Source organism: Microcaecilia unicolor, chromosome 9 (genome assembly GCF_901765095.1).
Source record: "Microcaecilia unicolor chromosome 9, aMicUni1.1, whole genome shotgun sequence".
Lineage (NCBI taxonomy): Eukaryota > Metazoa > Chordata > Amphibia > Gymnophiona > Siphonopidae > Microcaecilia > Microcaecilia unicolor.
The window spans coordinates 5,179,603-5,197,117 of NC_044039.1; the positions used below are offsets into that span (position 1 = coordinate 5,179,603).

General features: G+C 41.9%; 1 protein-coding gene across 4 annotated transcripts in view; it reads left to right on the forward strand.

Moving 5' to 3' along the window:
* The window catches only part of NTF3 (neurotrophin 3), a 122,957-nt gene extending 107,095 nt beyond the window's left edge, over positions 1–15,862 (forward strand). For all 4 annotated transcript variants that reach the window (XM_030215035.1, XM_030215033.1, XM_030215032.1 and 1 more), the window contains one exon: positions 14,148–15,862. In XM_030215035.1, the coding sequence (XP_030070895.1) occupies positions 14,169–14,948 (780 nt within the window). In that variant the 5' untranslated portion in view covers positions 14,148–14,168 and the 3' untranslated portion in view covers positions 14,949–15,862. The remainder of the gene's footprint in view (positions 1–14,147) is intronic.
* The last annotated feature ends 1,653 nt before the right edge of the window (positions 15,863–17,515 follow it).

Here is a 17,515-nt window from a genome sequence, read left to right on the forward strand (position 1 = left end):
TGTACAATAGGCTCAACCACCTTCCAAACATGACGGACATTTGTTGGAAGAATGTGAACAAGTATTTGTAAAACATAAAATGATCTCAGTCCGAATATGGGCGTTAAAAAAAATTCCAGTCACCCTGGCATATCATCTTTATCTTGAAGTTAGCTATGAGCTCATCAAACATAACAGCATAAAAAAACATTCACATGCCATTCCTTCCTTATTACTGTTAGAGCTAGTGTTCGTTTTGCTACAGCCGACGAAAGGTATGGAGTGTTCACAGATGGAAATGTAAAATACAAGACGAGAAAGGAGAGACCCTTTCAGCTTAAAAGGCAGCTTGGCTATTGGTTTTGTATTCTGGTGCTCATGGAAACTGTCAGAGGATTGCATTTGAAGCTGAATTCCCTTTAAATACAGGAAACCTTTCCGTATATTGCCCTGCCGGTGAACTTCAGTCTTGTTTGGAATGGACCATCGAGGATCAGAAGATATTTCATTCTGCCAGTGCATGCAGGTTAGAGATGGTCAACGCCAATCCTTGATGGCCACAGGGTAGGCTACTGGGGCCACGGCATAAGCAAAATTTTACCCGGCACAGTAGCAGCAACTAGAGAGCCTGGGAGTGGGACTGGAGATCGGTTGGTTCCTCCAACCAAAAAGATGTTTGACGGCTGCCGAAATGGCCTGGGATTCAGCAGAGAAACGGTGTGCAAACTAAGCTGTGCAGATACCTTGAATACCAGACAAATTTGTGACTTTACAGGACTGTGGGTGCCCACCCATGATTCATAGTTGATGTAACCAACCAGGAGCCATTTGTGGCTGGTTAAATTGCTTTCGGTTGCTGTTGAGCTTCATGTAACATAAACTGGCAACTAGGCGCTGACTGGCTCTGAGTAACTAATCCTGTTTTCCTGAATAATCAAGTCCTGTAGCAGAGCACAGAAAAATACAGAAACCCTGAAACAGTCATTTTGCAAAAAAGGGATATTTGATCTGCTAAAAAAAAATTGATAAGCACGTGAGGATGAACCACAGTTCTATAGACGGGTCCCACGTGTTAGGATGTACTGAAATATTTTTTTAATGTGTACAACGCTGCAGAAGCGACGACATGGGTGCAAAGTCCTCGAGCAGAGAAAGGTTACAGACGGTAACTTAACCATGCACATGCTCTGAGTAGCAGAGAGAGAAACAAATCTCTATCGCCAGTGAAGTGTAACTTAAAACCCAGAAGTCCCCCAAGAAATAATAAAGAACAAGATGCCATACAGCATTTATGGAAAATATGTACCAGAAAACCAGTCTTCGATGCAAAATATCTTGAGGAATGAGTAAGTGTATGAAACCCTAGCCATGTTACAGAATCTGATTGCTCTCTTTTTATATAGTAAAGAACAAAATGAATGAATAATACAATGTTGCCATTGTGTGATTCTAATTCTGTTACAAGCCAATCAAACTTGTTCTGGTAACCTTTTACAACACTGATGGGACTGTAAGGGTCTCTGCTGGTCTACAACGCAAAAAGATGAAGCCAGTCCCATGGAAATAAATAAATACGAAACACAGCTATTTTCTCTGGAACTTTGGAGTTGAATGCCAGGAACTGCTCGTTCCCTCCCTGGTGATTCTCCAACCCTTTACTTCAGCAGTAGATGCTTGGTAGATTCCACTGAGAATTATAGGTCTGCTTTGGAAATAGAAAGATTTAGAAACAGGACCTGTTATGCCACAGAACTTGTATGTTTAGGAGCAGCTGCTAAGTCTCTTATCCGTGAATTATTGGTGGCAAATCTATGTGGAATCCTCTTTTTAGGCTCCCAGAGCTGGGGGCTCATTTTCAAAGCACTTACAATGCAACTTTGTAAGTCTAAGTGCTTTGAAAATACACCTTTATGTTATAACAGTATCTGGGTGCCAAGATTCTATTATAGAACAGTAGCGTAACCTGGCTTTTTTTTTAATTTTTAGATTTAGATTTTTGCTCACACCATTTTCAGTAGTAGCTCAAGGTAAGTTACATTCAGGTACCCTGGATATTTCTCTGTCCCAGGAGGGCTCACAAGTTTGTACCTGAAGCAATGGAGGGTTAAATGACTTGCCCAAGATCACAAGGAGCAGCAGTGGGATTTGAACCAGCCACCTCTGGATTGCAAGACCGGTGCTCTAACCACTAGGCCACTCCTCCATTAGATTGTCCTATGCTTGGCTCACTTTTATTACATATAGCACTGATTTAACCAGCGCTGAGATTGTGATGTCATAGTGCCTCATTCCACCAATAAGAGCCAACCTCATCAGTGATGTCACTATTTATTTATTTAGATTTTGCTCACACCTTTTTCAGTAGTAGCTCAAGGTGAGTTACATTCAGGTACAGTGGTTATTTCCCTGTCCCTGGAGGGCTCACAATCTAAGTTTGTACCTGAGGCAATGGAGGGTTAAGTGACTTGCCCAAGATCACAAGGAGCAGCAGTGGGATTTGAACCAGCCACCTCTGGATTGCAAGACCAGTGCTCTAACCACTAGGCCACTCCTTCACTCCTCCATTTCCATGTAAATGTGGCAAGGGCATATATAACTTATAGTGTCCTGCGAGTTATGTGCATAAGTGGCGGCCATGCCCACGCCCCTCCCATGCTTCACTTGTGTACATCACCTCACATTTATACACTTATCTCCCAAATTCTATATAGTGCGACCTCAGTTGCGCTCGTAAAACTGGTCATATTCTGTTTAATTGGCTTAACAAGCTAATTAGATTTAATTAGAATTTACATGCACAACTTTCTAAGCGTATTCTATAAAGTGATGCGTGAAAATTCTAAGATGCAGATCAGAAAAGGGGGCGTGGCCATGGGAGGGGCATGGGCAGATCATGGGCATTCCTAGAATTTATGCGCAGTGCTATAGTATATGCCCGTTCCGCAGATAACTTAGGCGTTGGCATTTACACTGGGTTTTAGTTGGCATATTCTATAAACTACGCCTAAAGTTAGGCATAGTCTATAAACCGTGCCTAGCTTTAGACGGAGTTTATAGAATATGCCTAGGCGTATTTTTTTCAGCAATGATTTTTTTTAGGCGTCATAAATAGAATCACCCTATGCAACTTACATGTGGCCTTAGAGAATTGCACTGTCACTTGTCTGCCACTTATTCACACAAGTGTTCACTTGCGCGTGAAAGCAGGGGCGTAGCCAGACACCCAATTTTGGGTGGGCCTGGGCCCAAGATGGGTGGGCAGAAGAACCCCACCCCATCCCATAGGTGATTTGATCTCTCCTCTCGCCTGCATGCCATATGGTCTCTCAAATATCCCTCCTCTCCTGCACACCTTTTAAATTTCAGATTTTCAGGGAGGAGCAACTAATACACACTACTCATGTAGGCCCCACATCCTTCCCGCTGATGCAGCTTCCTGTTTCCGCATAGGCGTCAGAGGGAAGGCTGTGGGGCCGGTGTAAGCAGTATGTATCAGTCGCTGCTTCCTGCAGGCGAAGATCTGCTGTTTATATGGGATGCAGGAGGGACAGTTGTTGGGAGGTTTCAGCTTGGGAATCTCTGCCGGCCACATCATAGGTGTGCTGCTACTGGTGGGCCTGAGCTCGGAGTGGGTGGGCCTGGGCCCACCCAAGCCCACCCTTGGCTACGCCACTGCGTGAAAGTGCTGGTATTCTGAACATTCTCCCTGCAAAAGGCATGTAAATGTGGGCAGCCAGTCAAAGAATTAACATTTATTTGGGGAATTTTGATATGTGATGGCGAAATATGGGTGCGCACTCAAGCTGCGCATGAGCCCCTAACTAGCAATAATTGGGTGCTAATTAATTACAGTTAATTGGCATCAATTAGAACTGGTTGCAGGCTCTTCTATAAGACTCGGTGTCTAACTCTCGTAGCATGTAACTGAAAAGGGGGTGTGACCACAGGCATATCAGGGGCATTCTGTAAAGTTGCGCGCAGAATGACAGAATTTGGTCTAAGCGCAACTGACCTGGGCAGCACCTTTTACACCTGGTTACAGCAGGCGTAAGTGCACCCAAAAGTTAGGTGCGGGGTCTGTACCTCAGAGCTAGTCTATATAAGACGCAGCAGTCTTTATAGAATAGCGCTTAGTACTGAATTTTTTGGACGCCCAAATTTTGGCGCAATTTGTAGAATTTCCCCCTATATGAATGGTACCATCGGAAATTTCCTCTGACTGCTCCGGCACGATCCGTGTAGTGCTGGGATGGAGCGAGAGGGTGTTTCACCCAGCTGTATTCAGCCTCTAGCCATATAATTAAGAAAAAACATTTTCTTTTTTTATTTCAAGTTCACATAATTTTATTGTATTTTTGACAAAAAATAGAAAAATACAATATAAATAATACTTAACAGTATAAAACAAGAGCTATCATTAATAGTGTTTTTTTTAGGATGCAAAACCCAAATACTGAAAAGACTCCAGACTGCCCAAAACACGGCAGCCAGACTTATTTTTGGCAAATCAAAATTCGAAAGTGGATCACCTCTTCGAGCGAAGCTTCACTGGCTCCCCATAAAGAAAGAATAAATTTCAAGATCAACACAATGACCCACAAGATCATACACGGTGAATCCCCCGGCTACATGAGTGATTTGATCGACCTCCCTGCCAGAAATAGATCTATTTCTTCACGAACTTATGTTAACCTACACCTTCCCAATTGCAGAGGAATTAAATACAAGACCTACTATGCATCCAGTTTCTCCTTTTTGGGCAGCCAGCTTTGGAATGCTCTACCAAGACCTATACGATTAATTAACGACTACTTGCCCTTTAGAAAAATGTTGAAAGCTCACCTCTTTAAGCAAGCCTACTCTAATGTCCCAACCTAATCTTACCAACCTCCACTCCCAATTCTGTTCTGAATTAAATACCGACCTCATCATTGGTTTTACTTATCCCTCCTCCTCATTCCCCCTCTACTCATCCCATCCTTCTCTTTTCCATCACCCCTTTATTATATCGTTCCTTACCCCTTTTCCCCAAACTTTTACTATCCTATCCTGTCTACTTCAGGCACAGGCAGCTCCTTGTGACTCTGGGCAAGTCACTTAACCCTCCATTGCCCCATGTAAGCCGCATTGAGCCTGCCATGAGTGGGAAAGCGTGGGGTACAAATGTAATACCCTATTTTATCCTAATCATACATTATCAAACTCAACTTATCATACATAATTCAAGCTCAACTTCATAATGTTTCACTACCGTTTTGAAATTTCTGTTATAAGACTTTGTATTTCGAATTACTATGTGAGCCGCATTGAGCCTGCGTTGTGTGGGAAAGCACGGGGTACAAATGTAATAAATAAATAATATAACCAATAACCATTACCATGAGATGATGGGAAATGTCATGCAAGTAACGCTATAGAGTACAAATCAATATACAGAATCAAAACAAAAAAAAAAGATTTTATGAATACAAATAGTACTTCTGTAGAATTGAAAATTGTAAAATGAAAATAAAATTGTAAAAGAAATATCCTAATCGGAGTGTCCATGGAGCGTCAAGATACACATTTGAATGAGGCAGTTGGCGACAAGAGTTTTTCAATTGATTTATAACTATTGGTACATTCAGCAGCTTTGCATTCATATGCATGAATCATAGCGATAATATGTCACCAAAGGTAGTATTAAGCACAGGGCAGTTTTCCAATTTGAGAAGGTCATCTGTATTGTAATAACTAAGATAATATCTAGTAATTGAGATTGCCATTTATCTAATGGTTTGGAGAGAGATAAAGATCTAAATAAAATTAGAAGGAAGGTCAAATCTTCTTTTATAGGGAGAAAGTTTTTAATTTCTGCCCACATAGACATCCAGAAAGACAAAATCAGGAGGTAATAATATATGGTGGAGGAGTGGCCTAGTGGTTAGGGTGGTGGACTTTGGTCCTGAGGAACTGAGTTCGATTCCCACTTCAGGCACAGGCAGCTCCTTGTGACTCTGGGCAAGTCACTTAACCCTCCATTGCCCCATGTAAGCCGCATTGAGCCTGCCATGAGTGGGAAAGCGCGGGGTACAAATGTAACAAAAATAAAATAGATACTATTGGAGATTCTACATGGAATGTTGCTACTACTGGAGATTCTACATGGAATGTTGCTATTCCACTAGCAACATTCCATGTAGAAGGCTGCACAGGCTTCTGTTTCTGTGAGTCTGACGTCCTGCACATACGTGCAGGACGTCAGACTCACAGAAGCAGAAGCCTGCGCGGCCACATTGGTGATCTGCAAGGGCCAACTTCTACATGGAATGTTGCTAGTGGAATAGCAACATTCCATGTAGAATCTCAAATAGTAGCAACAGTGGAGGAGTGGCCTAGTGGTTAGGGAGGTGGACTTTGGTCCTGAGGAACTGAGTTTGATTCCCGGCACAGGCAGCTCCTTGTGACTCTGGGCAAGTCACTTAACCCTCTATTGCCTGCCGCATTGAGCCTGCCATGAGTGGGAAAGCGCGGGGTACAAATGTAACAAAAAAAATCATATGATTTAGATCCCCTCGTGATGAGGTCCAATGCTGACATTTGTCATCTTGTGAAACACCAGCCTTAAACATTTTATGTGGAGTCCAAGGTGCTCTATGGATTAAAAAGAACAATGTTTGAGTGAGGCTGGTGGAAAGAGTGGGTCTTTCAACACAATGAAAATAATTTTGCTATTCTGTATCAAGACCAAGCCAATTGGAATCTGCTTCCCAGTTTATTTCTCATGTCTTATGAGGTAGTATGACTAAAGTATAATTGCCAAATTTAAGTATTTTTTCACGGAGAGAGTGGTGGATACTTGGAATGCCCTCCCGCGGGAGGTGGTGGAGATGAAAACGGTAAAGGAGTTGAAAAATGCGTGGGATAAACATAAAGGATTCCTGTTCGGAAGGAATGGATCCTCAGAAGCTTAGCGGAGAGTGGGTGGCAGAGCCGGTGGTGGGAGGCGGGGCTAGTGGTTGGGAGGCGGGGCTAGTGGCTGGGCAGACTTCTACGGTCTGTGCTCTGAAATGGCAGATACAAATCAAGGTCAGGTATACACATAAAGTAGCACATACGAGTTTATCTTGTTGGGTGGACTGGATGGACCGTACAGGTCTTTCTCTGCCGTCATCTACTATGTTATTTTTCTAGATTGGAAATCAGGTTAAGATGTGATACATTAGGGAGACCTTTTTTAATACTATGTTGTAATCTTATCCAATTATAACATTGTGTGGTGGGAAGGTTGTATTTCTCCATTAAAAAACTGAAAAGGTACAAATCAATCTTCAATAATAATTTCGTTCTATAGGGGCCTCACCATGCAATATACTAAAAACAAGATTCCCAAATTTAAACTGCACCCTCAACTCCACCAGCAGCCACTGCGTATCAAACAAATGTGGTGTAACTTGACCGCATTGTGTACAGTTCTGGTCACCGCATCTCAGAAAAGATATTGTGGACCTGGAAAAGGTATAAGTTAGAAGTGAAAGTTTGAATCCGATCCAGACTTCACCCGTGCAAATGTCTTCCTGTCAAGCACACACTAAACCCACTGTTTACTAAGCTGCGCTAGCAGCCGACAGTGCGCTAATGCCAACACAGCCAATTGACTTTAAATGGGTAGTGTTGGTATTGCTGCGTAACTTAGTAAACAGAGGCGGGGGTAAGTAAGATGTCACATATTTACAGAATGACGCATAGCTGCATTTTAGGTATTTTGCACATGTGTTTGGCATATAAATGTTGGTGCCCACTTGATAGAGCTGTTCCCCCTCCCTCTCAAGTGCAGGGATCGTTATGAAGCAGTGTTTGGGAAGAAAGAGGTTTTTAGTCTCTTCCTGAAGCTGAGGTAGCTGTTTTCTGTTCTGATGGGAATAGGTAAAGAGTTTCATATTTTAACTCCAAGAACAGGGAATATAGAGCTGAAAATCTTCTGATTTCAGATTGTCTTTTGGAACAGTGATGCCAGCATCAGTTGTTTTTTCGGTCTGTTAGACTGGACCAGACATAGCAAAGCGGTCTTAAGTCAGCAGTTCAGAGGTGAAGCCCTGCAGGATTTGAAAAATTAAACAAACAGCTTTGAACCTGAGTCTTTCTGCTATGGGAAACCAGTGCAGTTTGTTAAGATGAGTTGAAACACTAATATATCTGTTCAATTTGTATATTAGTCTAGCAAGTGTGTTCTGTATGATTTGCACTTTTTTCTGATATTGACACTTAATACTAAGAAGTAGAATGTTACAGTAATCCAAATGAGGTAAGACTAATGTTTGGACTAGTAGTGCAAAGGCTTTTTGGTCGAAGAATGATCTGACTAGACGTAGCTGTCTCATTTTGAATAGTGTTTTCTTCCATAGCTGGTTAATATTATTTATTTATTTATTTATTTGTTGCATTTGTACCCCACATTTTCCCACTTATTTGCAGGCTCAATGTGGCATACATAGTACCATCAGAGGGGTTTGCCAAGTCGGTTGATAACAGATACAATGTTGTATAGTGATTGTATGAGGTATAAGTAGAGGGTTGGAAGGGATAGAGATTGCGTGTTGTCCAGTACGATTATAGTCTTGCTGTGTTGCTGGGTGAAGAGGTTTACGTGGGGAAGAGAATATGGGAAGAGAAGGTGAGTGAAGAATCAAGCAAGACCCCTAGTACTCTGGTTTCAGACTCGTCTGCAAAACTTTGACCATTGGACAAAGATATTGATGATGGGATGTCAACTCCCTGATTTTGGAGCCACAGGACTTTGGTTTTTTGCGCACTCAATTTGAGTTTACTGGTCAGGGCCCAGTTGCTGGCAGCAGTCATACCATTCGCTACAGACTATTGTTTTTCATGCCTATTTTAGGGGGTTGTTTACTAAAGCTTAGCTCAAGTTATCTGCAGCAGGGCCCATAGGAATAAAATGGGCCCTGCTGCAGATAACTTGAGCTAAGCTTTAGTAAACAACCCCCTTAGATTGTAGGCCTCCTAGATTATTCGTCTGATGGGTGGGGGTAGAAAGCCCCTAATAAACTTGAAAACTCGTAACTTAATGGAGGAAAAGTTGGGGTAGGAAGATGGCTGATAACCGTAGGCCATTCTGACTTTGGTGGTGGAAGATTAGTGGAATCAGTATTGAAGGAAAAAGATAGCAGAGCATCTTGAGCTGAGTAGATTGAAGAATACGTGCTTTTATCATTATTTTACCACAGGAAGGTTCAATATCTTTAACTGCATAACCAAGATCTAGAGAGCACAGGATGTCGTGTACTTCTGTTGCACGAAGACCTTTGACACCGTTCCACTCAGATGCAAATTAACAATCTGGATAGCGTAAGAGCGAGTCCTACGGTTGTATACTGGGGTAGAAAGTGGCTGAATATGGAAGTAATGGTAAATGATATTCTCGGAAAGGAAAGGAATTCCACAGGAATTAATGCCAAGCCAATTTCTGTCTAATGTACATTAGATTTGCAATAGTAAACTATTGTTTGTCTTGTATCGATCTGCTTTGTCATTTTTCCACCTTGGAGTTTGCAGATCGTCTGCCCTTTTGTTTTCTTAAGCCAATTTCTATTACATATGTTCATAACTGATACTGCAGAGGTTAATATGAAATGTTTGCTTGTTTGCAGATGATTCTAACATCTGCCCCAGGATGTACATTCCAGATAAAATGAAAAAAACATGACAAATGATCTAACAGAACTTAAAAATGGTTGAGAGTCTGGTAACTGCAAAAAAAAAGCGCAGTCGGATACTGTATTTGAGGAGAGGCTGATGGGATAACACGGAGCCCCAAGGGAGCAGTGCATAACAGGGGTGGGGGAATGATTAGCAGCAAACAGGAAAAGCTCTGGAAATGGCCAAAACTGATGAACTCAGGGTAGCTAAAGAGTGAGACAAGGCAGTGAGAAGATAAAAAAAACAGAGGAGCCCAACCAGCGCAAGAAAAATGGTTATTGTGTCTTTGTACACATAGGGCCAGATTCTATATGTGGTACCTTAAAAATCGGCACGGAAAAAAAAATATGCCTAGGTATATTCTATAAACTACACCTAAAGTTAGGCGTGGTTTATAGAATATGCCTAGCACCCGTCCGCACAACTAGTGTTTTCTATAACAGTGCGCATAGTTTTTAGAAACGCCCATGAGCCACCCATGGCCACGCACCCTTTCCCAATCTGTGTCTTAGAATTTACGTATATTAAAATAAAGAGATTGTTCCTAATCTACGTCGCCTACTGGTGTTGTTCAAGAGCCTACTCCTCCTACTCCCCCTTTCCTCAGATTCTACTTTTCGTAGGAATTTGTGTACCTCCACCCTTGTGGTGGTTTGGCTTGCTTAGAATTTACGCACATCACTTTACAGAATACGCTTAGAAAGTTGAGCGCATTAATTCTAATTAATGCCAATTGGTATAAGTAATTGCTTGTTAAGTGGCAATTATTGGCGCTGTTGGCTTGGTAAGAAAATTAAGTTGTATACGCTAATCAGAATATGACCTGATTTGCACGCACAACTCGAGTCACACTGTATAGAATCTGGGTGAGAAAACCTGAGCTGAAGTTTAATGTCCAGTTCTGGAGGTCACGGACTCTATTTACTAAAACGTAGTGCCTATTGTTCCTCCATTTCGGTGGTTGACCTCCCATGAGAATATACAGCAGTGAGTTTCTTATCCTTAAAGCACCGATGGCCTTCTAGAATATGCCAATGCTTCTTATTTATTTTTTGGAGGTCCCCTGAAAGTCAAGAAAATCTTAAATCTCAAACAATGTCTGACCTAGGTCTATCCGTCCGCTGAATTAGAAGGTGCATCTCTGTCTGCAGCTTGGGCTCTTTCAAAGCCCTTATTGGTGCAGCAGATGGAGTAACCTCATTTCAGGAACATTTTGGTCATAGGTGCTACCTGATTGTCAAATTTTGAGAAGTCACTACACAAGCATCTTAATCTTAAAAATTGTGAGAATGATTAGTTTTCCTTAAATCTTCTTGTATGGAAACTTGAAAATCAAAAAATGATTCTTGTCGATGGGTTTTTTGCAAAACCATAGTGCCCTTTGATGATAAGAATGTCCCAAAAAAGATATTTGGTCACGATCAAAATACACGGTAAAATTGTGAATTCATGTAGTTTGTCAACATCCCCCTTCCAAGGTACCACAATATCATCAATGCATCTTTGCCAAAATAAAAAACAGGATTCAAAGGTGCAACATATAGAATTTTATTTGCGTATAACTGATATATTGCTAATCACGTTATAATTTTAAATGTGATATTTCAATATCTTCTTCATACCTTAATGACTTGGTCTTCATTCCCAGTCCTGAATGTCCACCAGTGGATCAGGTTCTCTAGATACCTCTAATGAATATGGATGAGATAGATTTACATGCTATGAAGTTAGTAGGCATGCAAATCTGTCTCATGGATATTCATTAGGTGTATCCTGAAAACCTGACTTGTTAGCAGTCCTTGGGGACTTGGAGAGAAGTCCAGGATTTTTTTTTTAATTTATAGAAGTCTTTATTGAACTTGTAATGATACAAAACAGAGTATAGACATCGTAGTACACAGCATTAATAAGACAGAGATCTTCATACAAAAGTGAACAGTTACCGTAGTTCGTATCAAATCTACAATAATTCCCCAGTTACCTTCAACTTTTTTTCCAATTTTATGAACAAGTGTGAACCCCCCCCCCCCCCAACCCAAACTAGAGAAGTCCAGGATTTTAAGGGAACCACCTATTCTGGGATAGTGTGATTTGATTGGATTTATTAATTTGATATACCATTACATACTATAGTGCCTAAGCGGGGGAGGGAGGGACACAGTAGAGTTGATCATTTAGAAAAATAACATCTTTCTTCATACTTCAATTCATTTTCAGACATTCAAATTATGCCAGACATTCACTGTACATAGTACTATCTGGATATAGTCTAATGGTAATATTCCAAACCAAAGCCCAAGGAATCTCATAAAGAGTAACCAGTATTAGTAATTGACGCACCAGTATTATCACATAAACAATCATTAACTAAGGAGCTACTTATATTCCAATTGAAGACTGATGTACCCAGTGTTCAGAACTAAGAGATGGTGAACAATGATTCTTGAGATCAGATGTACTTGAAACTCATGGCTAAGCTTTCAATCTTGTCCATCTCCAATCACTTGGCGGTTTTGAAAGGGACCTACCTGCACGCCAAGGTCGGTTCAGCTTGATCTCGTCATTTAGGGATCCTTTTACCAAGCAGTGGTAAGCACTAATGTGTGCTTACCACAGCTTAAAATGGTGTACCACTGGGTATGCCGAGGAATCCCATGGTGTTTTTCACATGTGTGCACACATGGAGTGAAGGAGTGGCCTAATGGTTAATGTAGCAGGTTGCGGGCCTGGGGAAATGGGTTTGATTCCCTCTGCTGCCTCAGGATCGGCGGTGGGTTGAGATCCTGCAGATAACCACACAAAGTGAAGGAACAGGAAGTCCCTATATACGTCAGCAAGAGAGGGTCCAGGGAATAGGGTAGAGAGGCTCTTCCAAAAAACCAAGGGAGACATCAGTATAAAAAGGTGATATTTATTGGAACGGCTCAAACGATTTGACTCTTGAGATCCTGCAGAACCAGGTTTAGTTCCCGCTGTAGCTCCGTGCGATCCTGGACAAGTCACATAACCCTCTGTTACCCCAAGTACAACTGTAGTACAATGTACTACTTAGACTGTCAACCTGCTAGGCACAGACCCAGTACCTGTAAAATGAAACTGTAAACCACTTAGGTTTAAGCAGTATATATATACATGAATGAATGAATGTTAAAAAATAACACTTATTTTTTCGCTGAGGGGCGGAGAGCAGGCATGTCTGTGATAATCAGTTTGCGTAGCCAGATTGCCTTGTGGTAACTGATTAGTGCAGGATTAGCATATGAGCTCTCACTGCCTATAGAGTAGGTGGCAGCAGGGGCGTAGCTACATGGGGCCACGGGGGCCCGGGCCCCCATAGATTTGGTCCTGGACCCCCCTGCTGACAACCCTCTCGCCCCCCCCCCCCCCTCCCGCCGCCAACCCGTCGTCGCCTTCTGCTACCTTTGCTGGCGGGGGACCCCAACCCCCGCCAGCCGAGGTCCTCTTCTTCCTTCGTTCTGTTTCTGAGTCTGACGTCGTGCAGGACATCAGACTCACAGAAACAGAATGAAGCCCTGCAGATCGCAAGGCTTTGTTCTGTTTCTGTGAGTCTGTCAGACTCAGAAACAGAACGAAGGAAGAAGAGGACCTCGGCTGGCAGGGGTTGGGGTCAGCAAAGGTAGGCGACGGCGGGTTGGCAGCGGGAGGGGGGGTCGAGAGGGTCATCAGCAGGGGGGGGTCAAAGTTGTTGGTGGTGGTGGTGACGGCGGCGTGGGGGGGTCGGCAATGACGAGGTGGGTGGCAGCGGCGCTGGGGGGGGGGGGGGTAAAATGTGCCCCCTCACCTCGGGCTCTGGACCCCCCTCCCGCCGAAGTCTGGCTACGCCCCTGGGTGGCAGTAAGGGCTCACGCACTAATTTTTGTTAATGGCAACATTAGCACATTGGCCATTAATTTGGAATATAGAAAATCACGAGGCACACTAAGACCCTGGTAAGGACACATTAAGGCCACATTTTGCTGCAGGTTTGTAAAAGGACCCTTAGAAATTAAACAAGGGAGATATAATTTACCATCTGCTAGGAAATATTAGTAATTATGTGTTGGCCTCTTCCCAGTTTTGATTGTGACTAAGAGTCTTTTGAATAAAAGATATGGATAAATGTCCAGAGGGCTGTTGGCTGTTCTTGGAAATGTTAAAACTCTACTTTTGTCACGTTACCTCCTCTGTTACAGGATATTTGCAGTAAATCCAGGTTTGATGCAACTTTAATACAGAATACAATTTAAAAAATTTAATTTTTTTAACGGAACCTGCCAATGAATTCCTAACCTCTAGAACCTTCTGAAATTCATTAGTAATATAATTGATGCTAATTACATATAACATATGGTCTGGAAGATGACCTTCCCTCACATGTGTGAAGAACAAATCACTTTTATACGTTGCTTCTAGATGGAGATTAAGGCATATTTCCAGCCATGTTCATTGTATATTTTTTTCTTCTCTTTCAGATCTTACAGGTGAATAAGGTGATGTCCTTCCTGTTCTATGTGCTCGCTCTTCCTTATCTTTGCGGCATCCAGGCTACCAGCATGGATAAAAAGAATTTATCAGGAGACTCGATGAATTCTCTCATTATAAAACTGATTCAGACAGACCTTTTGAAAAGCAAAGTTTCCCAGCAGATGGTTAATATCAAAGGGAGTTATCAGAGCACCTTGCCAAAAGCAGAGGCTCTTCAAGACGTGGATGTAGTGGATAATGTGAAATCTGACTTCCAACCAGTCATCTCATTAGAAGCAGAACTATTAAAACACCAACGACAGAGACGCTACAACTCCCCCCGGGTACTGTTAAGTGACAGCCCCCCATTGGAACCCCCCCCTTTATATCTGATGGATGATTATGTTGGAAATTCCGCTGTGACGGGCAACAGGACCTTGCGGAGGAAACGGTCAGCGGATCACAAAAGCCACCGAGGGGAATATTCTGTTTGCGACAGCGAAAGCTTATGGATAACGGACAAATCTAATGCTATTGACATTCGAGGGCAACAAGTAACTGTGCTGGGAGAAATTAAAACAGGTAATTCTCCAATCAAACAATACTTTTATGAAACGAGGTGTAAGGAAGCCCGGCCTCTGAAAAATGGCTGCCGAGGTATAGATGACAAACACTGGAATTCCCAATGCAAGACGTCACAAACGTATGTCAGAGCACTGACCTCGGAAAACAGCAAACTGGTGGGCTGGAGGTGGATAAGGATAGACACTTCGTGTGTGTGCGCGTTATCCCGAAAAATTAGATCCTAACTCAGCATCTTTTCAATATATAAGTTATTACTTTAAATTATATGATATGCATGTGCATATAAATGTTGATATTGTTTTTATATAAGTTGTCCTTATTTATTAAATTTCAGCAGAACCTATATAAGCTTCATCTTCTCAATAAATATGAGAAAAGATTTGTCTGCCTCCCTTTACACGTCTTGTAAACTTTCAGATACTGTCTTATTTGCGGTTCCACTAAGCAGTCTACCATTTCACTGTAAGGTCTTTGTGCATCAGTATTTCTCATGCAGTATTCCTGATTTGATCATCGTTTCTAAATTCTATACAATTACGATTGCACACAATTATAATCTCCCCGTCGCAGTTCATCCTGGTCTTTCTTTGCTAGAAATAAGCATGACGTTTCCAGAATCCAGACTCATCTACTACAGCCAGCACTAAGCCTAAAAGCCATGCTTTTTTAAAAATCAGGTATTGCAACCCTACGATTTGTAAGGTCTCGCTCTCAAAAGTAGATTCTTCTTACCTAGTTTCAGTTTCCAGACTTTCCCAGCACTCCATTGTCTTGAAAATGGGGCTGAATATTGTCTGCTGTCTGTGGGAAAATATTTGTGAGAAGACCTGAATAAATCTACCAATGAAAAGGCATAACAAATGCCAAATGATTACCCTAGTGTATCATTAATATAATACATAAAGCAAGATCTTTATTATCTGTCATCATTATTTACTGTGACTCGCCAATTCTCTGACAAGAGGGGGTCTTAAATTAGCAAGTCCATCTAGGTTGATTAAAATATCAATGTACTGTTTCTTGGTTTTGACAGCTCCTCCCTGGACTCTGTTCCTCAGTTCCTTTGTTTTGTTTTGTTTTTCTGTGTGTCTTGATATTATCTTGTCTTTTGTTTTGAAACTTGTTTTGGAATAAAAGGTTTACACCCATAATTCAGGGCAACTCCTGTCCTTTTAAACTTCTCTGTGGTTAATTCTCTTGCAGCTGCTACAGCTCTGTTTATAGTTGACACATATCACTATGATAAGTGCACAGCGTTCTGATGAGGCTAATTAGGAAGAACGCATTTTCCCTCTTAAATTAAATAAAAATCCAAATGAAAAAGGGACTTAGTTTAACATTTGCTGGTACTGTACGTTTAATTCCAAGCATGGTTAAATTGCATCATTTTTATAGGGAATATAACAACAGATACAGAGGTCCATATTCAACAGTAGTTGTCAGGGTAAGAGAAGTTCCTACCCAGGGCTATTTATGGATTTTCAGTGGCATTATTTGGATAATTCAGCCGCACACGACCAGATTCTACTACAACCAGAAAAAGAGGCAATGATCCACAATCTGAAATAGACGTCACAAAACAAGCAGACAAAAAGTTCAGAGGTGCTGTGTTATTTATTCAAACAGTAACCTGACGTGGCCACGTTTCGCCCTCAGGCTGCATCAGGGTAATAGCTAATAAAAACAAACAATCAATTAATATCATATAAGAAACAAGATCACATAGCATGCCATGTAATTGTGTGATTTTACACGAGGCAAACACACATCCACATTGAGGTCATTGGTTTGTTTGTTCACTGCTTTGTTGTTCTCATATGTCATAATTTAAAGCAATTTGAATGGCGTATACACTGGCATTAGCCAAGGACATATGCATGTGGAAGGCAGCTTTAAATGTATTAGGTAAGTTTTATGTTGCATTTGGACGTTTTTGACATGGACGTCTTTGGTTTCAAAAATCGCCGAAAGTCAGAAACGTCCATGTCTAGGGACGTCCAAATTTAAGGATTTGGACATCTCTGACGGTATTTTCGAAATGAAAGATGAGCGTCCATCTTTTTTTGAAAATACGGTTTTCCCCGTCCCTGGAGTTGGACGTTTTGTAAAGACGTCCAAATTGCAACTTGGACGTTTCTTTCGAAAATGCCCCCTCTATATGTCACTTATTGGATGCCACTGTATTGATGTTACACTATGTGTTTTATTAAGGTGTTTTAGTTATTTATTATGCTTTGTGATTTTGTTTCTTATATGGTTTTAGCTCAGTTGTTTGTTTTTATTACCCCCGAGGCAGCCTGAGGGCAAAAGGTGGGCACATCGGGTTATTGTTTGATGTGTCCTTTTACCAAGCTGGGGGAAAAATGGCCATTTTCCTGCGCACCAGGGCTCTTTTTTACCACAGCAGGTAAAAAGCCCCACCTCAAAAAAAATGGCCACATGGTAAGATAACTCTTACCACATGGCCATGCGGTGGGGAGCAGTTACCGCCACCCATGGTAACCCTTTGGTAACTGGGTAGCATGTGGCGATGCCCGATTACTACCACACTAACCATTTCTGGGCTTTTTATTTTTTCCCCGGAAATGGCGCTTGCTCAACCCAGAACTACCGCCGGCAGCCATGTTGGGTCGGCGGTAGTCCCAAAGCCACCGCTTCGTAAAAGGGCCCCTGAGTAAATAACCCAGCACCTCTGAACTTTTGGTCTGCTTGTTTCATGACCACTGACTGTCCTGATGCTACCTGAATGATGCCAGGGAGGTCTGGGAGCAGAGCTGGGATTTACGTGATT